This window comes from Hydra viridissima, unplaced genomic scaffold (assembly GCF_058129835.1).
Source record: "Hydra viridissima isolate aposymbiotic clone 2 unplaced genomic scaffold, HvirCarnegie_v1 scaffold_11, whole genome shotgun sequence".
Lineage (NCBI taxonomy): Eukaryota > Metazoa > Cnidaria > Hydrozoa > Anthoathecata > Hydridae > Hydra > Hydra viridissima.
The window spans coordinates 5,372,366-5,382,174 of NW_028324310.1; the positions used below are offsets into that span (position 1 = coordinate 5,372,366).

Consider the following 9,809-nt stretch of genomic DNA (forward strand, 5'->3'; position numbering starts at 1 on the left):
AACTTCTCCTTTTAAAGGAACCAATTGAGATGTTGAAGCTTTGGTCTTCCAAAATTGTTTTTTTTTTTCTTGCTGGTATCTGGCATCAATTAATCGTGTTCAATAACTTAATTTTTTTTTTTCTCAATTTTTTTTATATCTCTGGCACTTGTTATCTTTTTTCAACCTTAGCAAACCATTCTCTGTGCTTTTGATTCCATCTTTAAATGGAGTCTGGTGTTAATCATTCTGACTGTAGCCTGAGAGACGTTGACGATTTTGGCAATACTCTTCTGGGTGTAACCTGTTTTTTGCAGAAGAACATCTATTTTAGCCAGTTTACGTAAATAATTTTTTTTACCCTCATTAATCCTAAACAAATAGCAACGTTAGGTTACCAAGTGACTGTCTGACTTAAAAAAAAAAACGCTTAAAAAAAACTGAAACTAAATTATTTAAGTTGCAAAGACAGTCTAAAATAATTTGGACCTCTAAAGATGACATAAAATTTGAGCTATGATAGATAAAATCAACTGAAATTATTTTATTTTATATCAATAAAACTTGTCGTACCTATATATGAAGTTGAAAAGATTATTTAAAGCTATTCATTTTTTTAAAAATGTTCTTAAACAAAAAATAAATGACAGGAAGTTAACACGTAAACAACAAAAAGTTAAAAACCATCGCTCCTATCAAAAAAAATCAAAATAATTAACTGATATTATTAAATTCAAAAATGAATGGTCATTTACAATACCGTCTCATATTATTAAAGTCAAAAAATTCCAGATTAACTTAATCTGGAAATATGAAAACTGGTCTAAAAGATGTCTGAACTCACGTCGTGTTGAACGCTAAAATAAATAAAATAGATGTAAATTGCACATCTTTTATGCATCTAAAATGATGCACCTCATATCAAATAAAATACATCTAAAAGACGTCTATAAGATAGACTTCTATTTAGCGTTCATTCACGACGTAAATTCAGAAATCTTTTAGACCAGTTTTCAGATGTATATTAGATGCATTTTAGATATCTTTTTGCCGACTGTGTTAAGTTTGAAAAGTCTTTAAAAAATCATATGAGTAAAGAAACAATTAGGTTCAAGTTGTTGAAATTTATTTTGCAAGATTAAAAAACAATAAAAGCTTACAATAAAAAACTATAGCTCTGTATTAAGTCCGACAACTCGCTGCTCCACATCATCGGTATCTAAAATGTAATATAATGAAATTGCATGTAAATAAATGCACTAACGCTTTAAAAAACATGCAGAATTATTAAAAAATCTGCTTACGTGAAATATATATATAAATTTTCATTTGGCTTGTTGCTAAATTTCATAAAAACAACAAAAATAACAAGCTTTTCTGGTAAAAGTAATTTTATTAAGCTGCTTTTCCTATTTCATAACCACTTCATCTTCAATTATCTGAAGAAGATGAATTAAAATAATAATAACAACAACGACAACAACAACAACAACAACAACAACAACAACAACAACAACAACAACAATAATAATATTAATAATAATAATAGTAATAATAATAATAGTAATAATAATAATAGTAATAATAATAATAGTAATAATAATAATAAAAGTAATAATAAAAGTAATAACAATAATAATAATGATTATTATTATTATTATTATTATTATTATTATTATTATTATTATTATTATTATTATTATTATTATTATTATTATTATTATTATTATTATTATTATTATTATTATTATTACTATTGTTATTATTGTTGTTATTATTACTATTGTTATTATTGTTGTTATTATTATTATTATTATTATTATTGTTATTATTATTATTATTATTATTGTTATTATTATTACTATTGTTATTATTGTTGTTATTATTATTATTATTATTATTATTATTATTGTTATTATTATTATTATTATTATTATTATTATTATTATTGTTATTATTATTATTATTATTATTATTATTATTATTATTATTGTTATTATTATTATTATTATTATTATTATTATTATTATTATTATTATTATTATTATTATTTTTATTATTATTATTGTTATTATTATTATTATTATTACTATTTTTAATATTATTACTATTTTTAATATTATTACTATTATTATTTTTAATGTTTTTCCATCTAGTATAGGCAAATTGTGACACAAGATGGAAAAACATTAAACTATGCTTTGCCAAATCCTCTTCTGAAAAAGTCAGTAAAAAATAGAAGTATGTTCAACAGAAGTTTAGAGAGGAGCAAAGCCTTACAGTTGAAATGCAGGATTTTGGCTACACTAACTATAAGAACAATACCAGAAGGGCATATGAAAACGCTGAGGCATTAGAACTGCCAGTCGGTTTTACTCTGAGGAGCCACAAGAGGCTCTGAATAAGGAAATTCGCAAAGCTAGATTAAACCATACAGCTTTGATATCAAGAAAGAATGTTATGATGAACCAGTACCATTATCTCTTGATCAAAAGTGATCCTTTAATATCTAACATTAGTTTCAAAAAAAAAAAATCTGAAAATGGAAAACCACTTACCCCTGAAGCTTTGTTTTTATTAATGACGTAATAATAAAGTGATACTGTTTTCGCTAATACTAGTTTTTTCTCTTTTTTGTTTTGGTCATAGAAAAGTAATGTAATATAATACTGTATTTTGATATTGTTAAATATAAGTTTTTTTTAATATTTCAAAAGGTTTTTAAAAAACCAAAGTTATTTTAATTAGTAAATGTGCGCGTTTTAGTTTGATAAATTCAAATTATTTTAATTTAAATTAATCTTTGCGCGTGTTAAAGACTCTAACACTCATACGCTTTAGGTACACGTAAAGTTTATTTAAAAATTATGTGGTATTCTATTATATGGTATTTGGATATTTTCTATTACATGGTATTTGGAATTGAGGAATCTAAGGGGCTGTTTACATGAACCGGGCTAGCCCGTTTAGCCGAGCTGGCTCGTTTAAACGAGATCTCGCAAGCTTTAAGATTTACATATAAAAATTAAACTTGTTTAGATTACAAATGGGCCAGCCCGGATAACTGAGATCCAATGATATATTATATATACTAGATGTCTAACTTGCGGGATTTTATTAGACGAAAAGTGAAGCCGCTTTTTTGTTTAGAAATTGAATCCGCCATTTGTAATAAGGTCAAAAGCTATAGGGCAAAGTGCCCAATTAATGGCCATAAATTTCTTATTGATAGCCGTGAAGAATGCCTTAATCTAACGGAGCTTTTATTTTTTCACTGTTACATTGGTGACAAACGGCTTTACCTAAAAAAAGTCCTAGTTAGTACTAAAATATGCTTCATTCAGAGAAAAATGTATTTAAACAGAGATTTCAATTTCGTACCAATTAATGGCCGGGTAGACCAAATAGTAGCCAGCAAATTGAGAAATGGTACCTATTATGAGCCACCTACATAACCTATAACTGACATATCTAAGAATGCTTATATATCAAAAAGTATTATTTTATCAGATGATTATAGCCTAATAATGAACTAGGAACTACTAGATACTAAGACAAAAATTTTTTAGTAAAAAGAGTATAGTAAAATATACTCTGTTTTGCTAAAAAATATTTTTTTCTTGGTTTATAGCAGTACTTTAACGGAGTGTTTATTTGTTATTCAAATTTAGCTAGTGTATCAAATAGGAAATAAAAAAAATCAGTTGAGAAATTTTTTAATTGCTATTAATCTCTTGAACTAAATTAGCTTTTTTAGATAATTTTTGTGTCTCTTTCTTCTGTTGTTCTTTTTCTTTTTTCTTTTTTAATCTTTTTTCTTCAGTTGCTTTGACTTTATTTTTTTTCTTTTCCTCATTATTCAATTTCGATTGCATAGCTTCTTGTGAAGTTAATACAAAATATTTTTGAACCTTTCTTCGATTTTCTTTTGACTTGATAGTATATATCTTTGGATAAGGCAAAATATCATTGTCACTATCATTAGCAGAACCCTTTGGGTTCTGCTAATGATAGTGACTGAATAGGAAGATCTGTGTTTTCATTTGACACTGGAATATCTATGTCAAAAACATCCTTTATGCATGAACTCTTTTTCAGTTTGAATTCTTTATATACTTTATACAAAGGATCTGGAATGTCATAACAATTCTGGATACAGAAGTTGAAAGTTGTAAACTGCTCATGTGTTAAATAAGTATCCCAAACCAAAGAAGCAGTATTATTGTAAAGGTTTACCAAATCAGTGTTATATGTTTTTTTATATTCAGACGTATTTTCAGATTTGTTTGCGCTTGATTCTATTTCAAAATCAACTCCCACTTCTATTAAACTTTCTGATGTTGTTATTCTAGTGTCAGTTTTGATAGGTTGCAAACTTGATTCAAGCAGATCATTTTCATCAAGCAGTTGTTGTATGGAATAGACAGAATTAGGCAAGTAAGCTGTGCTTGGAATAGCAGATGGATTGTATGGATATATGCCACACGATTGAAACCCTGAAATAATGTTATCAGCTGTGAGAGCTTGATCCCAGGCTTTCTTGAAAAGACCACAAAAATTAGGCTTGTCAACAGTAACTCCAGGATATTCATTTATCAATTCATGACAGATTTGATTGTAATATGTTTTAAGAGGACCAAATACTGTTCGATCTAGAGGCTGGAGCCAATGCGAACAATGTGCTGGCATTTCCACAATATGAATATTATTTTCAATTGCAACAGACAATAATTCAACTGAGTTATGAGAATCGTGACCATCAACTATGAGAACTTGTGGCCTATCTCTGCCTATGTTAGGCAAGAAAGTATTGGTGAACCAAAGATAAGCAATCCCTTGCTTTGTCCAACCTGTCTCACTAAAACTCCAATTTGAGCCTGAAGGTGCATCTGTAGTATTAAAAGATTGAAGAGACCTAATCGTTTTACCTTTTGCTATTAAATGTGGAGGCACTAAATCACCTGCAGCATTTATAGCAGCAATAATGGTTATGGTTTCACGTTTTCCTGTAGTACGAGATTGAAGGTGTTTTGTACCTCTTTTTGCAACTATTTTTGGAGGTTTAAAGTCCATCTGTAACCCGGACTCATCCATATTCCAAATCAAAGATGGCTTTAAAAGTGCATGAGTCTCCTGCAAAACTTCATGAAGTGAATAGAAATATTTTGCTACTTTTGGAACAGACATGCATTGATGGCGAACTGATGAAGTACCTTCAGGCTTTCGCAAAACTAAATTTTTATGTCGCTTATTGAATGAGCGCCACAATTTTTCTGAAGGAGTTGAATGTTTAAACTTTAAATTGTGTTTCATGGCTAAATCAGAAGCATATTTTTTAAATTGTCTTTTTCCAAATCCAAATCCAAGTGTAGCCCTTGTTGCTGCATATTCAACTAACTTGTTCTCTAAATTGCTAGATAATATTGGACTAGGTCCAGGTCTAACACCAAGAACTGAATCTCCTCTAAAATATTTACCAAGAGTTGACCGGGGAACATTGAATTGTAATGCAGCTTCTCGTTGTGACATTAAACTACTTTCAACAGCTGTAATTGCATTTTTCATATCAACACTAGACCACTGAAATCTCTTAATCTTTGTCACTTTCTGGGTAAACTTTGAGTTAAAACTAGAGGCAGTTTTATTTTTTATTTTCTTGTTCCTTTTTGTGCTTTCCATGATTAAAATCAACTTAAAGAAATAACATACAAGCTTTAAAATATAGTATAAGACTTAAAAATGATTATATATATATATATATATATATATATATATATATATATATATATATATATATATATATATATATATATATATATAAAGTATATAAAGTATATACATGTATTGTGTAGATAAGTTACTATTTTATATATTTACTAGCTATATACTAAATTAATGTTACATCAGCACTTGCCTATATCTTATGTTTATATAAATAGCTGATGCATTTGAAATAAATTGGAAATCAATTTTACTTTATAGTGTTTATACAGTATAAATTACACTAAGATCCTAATATTAGCCACGTTAGTACCATACAAGAGCCACGGCTCTTATTTGGTCAAACGAGTGGCTATTAATGAGACTATTTGAGATCTTTGAGCTTGGGCTACATTTATGCTTCTTCCTTTCGTGTGTTGACAAATAAAACAGTTTACATAAACATAATAAACTAACAAAACAGATCAAAATATATCATAAAGCCGTACACGAAGGAATACTTCGTTAAATGCGTCTCAAAGTTGCTTGAAAAAAACAAAAATGAGTACCGCCGGTGTTGCGTTAAAAAAGTTAGTCGTTAAAAAAGTTTATTAAATGTGAAATCTGCGCATGCGCAAAATCGTTAAAACTTTTTTAACGCCTAACGGCGTTAAAAAGGTTTGCCCGTTAAAAAAGTATTCAAAATGGTACCGTCAACCGAGGTAACTTTGGTTGCCGGGGTGACTTTGTTGACCGGGGTCAATTGTTGACCGGGGTCAATTGTTGATTTTTTTTTAAATTCCTAAAATTTAACAAAGATAACATGTTTTAATTTTGTTAGAGATACCAACAATATATATCGACTATTATATCAACAATTTTGGTATATCAACAGTTTTTGTGAATATAGCACAGTTACTTCGTAGACTACATTGAGTTTATTTTGGCATCTTTTGACACTTCTGATACATTTGAATTCTTAGCCGGTGAAAATGCCGAGGAAATATAAGCGAAAGCGTGGTTCAATAGCATATGCAACTTCATACAGTCAAGAAACGTTGTCCAATGCTATAAAAGAATGTTTAACTGGAAGAATAAGCGTGAGAAAGGCTAGTCGACAGTTCGGAATATACGCTTCCCATTTGCTTCAACCGCTGGACGTTGCTGTTTTCCGCCCGCTAAAGATAGAAACGCGCATCAAAGAATCAATACCAAAAAATCAGTTCCTCGGTCTTCTTGCTCTACTGCAACGTCAATTGAAAAGCGATAATTTGAGATCTGACTTCAAGGCTAGTGGAATATTTCTCTTCGATAAAGAGATGGTCATGAAGCGTTTGCCACAGGTTAACAAAGACATTGGAGGAGGTACCGGTAGTACTGTTAAGGAAGTATTCAATGAAGATATAGGTCTATTAGTGAAACATTGTGGACAGGATGGCAAAACAAATCGCACCAGAGGGAGAAAGATCACATCTGGCAAAGCGATAACACCGCAAGATCTGGTGAATACCACAACTCCTAGAATAACAGTAACACCAAGAATAACAAGAAAAGGGCAAGAGTTGAACAAGTGTCATCATCCTCAGATAACGATAATGACCTACTAGAAAATGACTTTTAATGACTTTTGCACAATAACAGGGAGCTAGTTGCAAAATTTTTTGTCCATTTAAATGTTCTTTTCATGTTTCTCTAAGTGTTTAAGGACTGATGATTTTTTAAAACTCCAAAAAGTGACCAATGTTACCCCATAGCAGGGGTATTATTGATCAAACATGATAGAAACCTGGGGTAACATTGGCCACTTTTCAGCATTTAAAAATAAATATTTGTAATAAAAAAATTAAAAAAATAAATATAGAGGCCTATAACCAAGACCTATAATGTTATTACCACAAGAGAAAACTGTAAAAAACTAATAAGATTCAGAGATGTTTAAGAAAAACTGCCAAAACTGACCAAAGTTACCCTGGCTAATGATACTCTTTAATTTGCGCAACCCTCAAATCCACAACAGAATATGCTTTGAAATTTTGATTAAGGCATTGGGAGGCATTCTTTTTTTTATTTTTGAGCAAAAGCTCTCAAAGAGAGTTTCAATTATTTTTTCCAGATTTTTTTTTCCCTGTAATTTTCTAATTCTACAAAGTTATACAATTTTCATGACATTTTTTTTTTCATTTGACCTCCTCATAGTATCAAAGCTTTTAAACTCCTAAATAAATTATATTTCATGAAAAAATAGAACATAGATACTCACTTCTAAAAGAATTATACTATACTTATTATAGTAATATATACAAAATCAAATATTTTTAAATTCTCATATTATAGTTCAGAAATATTAACATTTCACCATGAGCTCCTGTTAAGCTATATCTCTTTGCAGTATATACATTTCCACCTATACTAAAAAGCCTTTCACTCTCCCCAGAAGACAGTGGGCAGCTTAAATACTTTAAAGCAAGCTTTGCTAATAGTCTCATTTTGGTTTTCTGTGATTTCCACCACAACAAAAGATTGCTTTCTTTGTCAATAAGGTCTTCATTTGAGTAGTGTTGAACTTTGTTTAATAAAGTTTCATTTGAAATTAAAGTTTGTGGTTGACTGATTTGTTTAGAATTAAATCCTACAAGTTCTTCAAAGCAATTGTCAAAACCCATTTCTACTATATCTTTCTATTCCATTAGTACTGTACCATTATTTTCATATTCTGAGTCAATATTTTCAATGTCACAAGCTGCAGACCGATCATTTTCAGTAACTTTGATGTTTTTTATATTTTCATGGGTTTTAATAAGCTGAATGGTTATGTTCTCAGTACTTTTTTTAGCAGCTAAAAAGGTGTTTTCATTTTTGAACATTTTTAATTTGAATCTGGGATCAAGAAATATTGACAAGATGATGTTATAGTTATCAGTATATTGTTTGAAACTATTCTCCATTGAATTAGTTGTCATCAATTAAAGCTTTATTAATGAAATGTTTCAAAAACTGTATCTGTGGTATAATATCTGAGACAATAGAATTTCTTTCACTCAAGCGAACTCTTGTTTTGTGGAAATCTTTTAGCAAAACACAAAACTGTCCAATAATCATCCATTTGTTTGCATTTAATAAAGGAAGCTTACCATTTTCAAGTGCATATTTGGTTAGAGGTTTCCTTTGATCATAAATTAGTTCTAACATATGACAGGTACTATTCCACCTTGTTGGAACATTTTGAATAAGTTTGTGCTTAGGAACATTGTTTGCTTCTTGAAGAGCTTTAAGTTTAGGGCAGGCTTGGGGAGAATGGCTAAAATGCCCAACAATTGAATGCCAGTTTGCAATGACATTCTTGACAACTGTTTGTTCAAAAATACACTCATTAATTACTAGTTGCAGTGTGTGTAAAAACAAGCCATACTATCATATGGGCTATCTTTAATAGCCTTAACAATATTTGTACCATTATCTCTAGCTATTAAATGAATTTTTGAAGGTGATATTTTAAATTCAGCCATAATATCTTCAATCAATTCAGCAATATTTGCTGCTGTATGCCTCTCAGGAAAAGGAGCTACTCTAAGTACAACAGTTTTCTGATTAAATGTATTGTCTAAACAGTGACCTGTCAGGATAATGAAGCTTTCATTTGAACTACTGGTCCATATATCAGTAGTAAAGCTTATGAATTCAGCAACTAAGTAAACATGGACAGCCATTTTTAACATAAAGTATAAAATAATTTCAGCAACTGAGTAAACATGGACAGCCATTTTTAATATAAAGTATACACTAATTTTTATTATTTTACATACCCTAATGAAAAATGCAACTTTTTTAACGTCTAATTTCATTCCCTAACGAACACTCCTTTGACCATACTGCGCATGCGTAACGCATGTGCAGAACTATTTGTAAACTTTTTTAACGACTAACTTTTTTAACGCAACACCGGTATAAAATATTTACTTCTACTAACCTTGACAAAAATAAGATTTCTACAAAATCAAGACTAATAGAAAAATTTACAAAATCTCAAATAAAACATAGATATATCAAAGAAACACGAAATAATATTAATCAACTAGGTAAATGTCCCGCCAAGTAAATAAATGTAACAAAAGCTGACCCAAATTTGGCTC

The 9,809-nt window shown here is 29.5% G+C and overlaps 1 protein-coding gene and 1 pseudogene across 1 annotated transcript; both read right to left on the bottom strand.

The window, feature by feature from the left end:
• Positions 1–3,627: 3,627 nt before the first annotated feature.
• On the bottom strand, positions 3,628–5,698 carry LOC149881857 (uncharacterized; annotated as a pseudogene).
• A 2,930-nt stretch (positions 5,699–8,628) lies between these two features.
• Positions 8,629–9,386, bottom strand: LOC149881858 (zinc finger BED domain-containing protein 4-like). The gene is made up of 2 exons (XM_090065854.1): positions 9,089–9,386; positions 8,629–9,026 (listed from the first exon to the last, which is right to left on the bottom strand). The coding sequence occupies exons 1-2, from the start codon at positions 9,384–9,386 to the stop codon at positions 8,629–8,631; spliced, it is 696 nt and encodes a 231-aa protein (XP_089921980.1).
• Positions 9,387–9,809: the final 423 nt, after the last annotated feature.

Coding starts and splice junctions, on each gene's coding strand:
- LOC149881858 (XM_090065854.1), bottom strand. CDS start 9,386: ATGGCTGTCCATGTTTACTTAGTTGCTGAATTCATAAGCTTTACTACT. Junction 9,027..9,088: donor TAAAGATAGCCCATATGATA/GTATGGCTTGTT, acceptor TTGAACAAACAG/TTGTCAAGAATGTCATTGCA.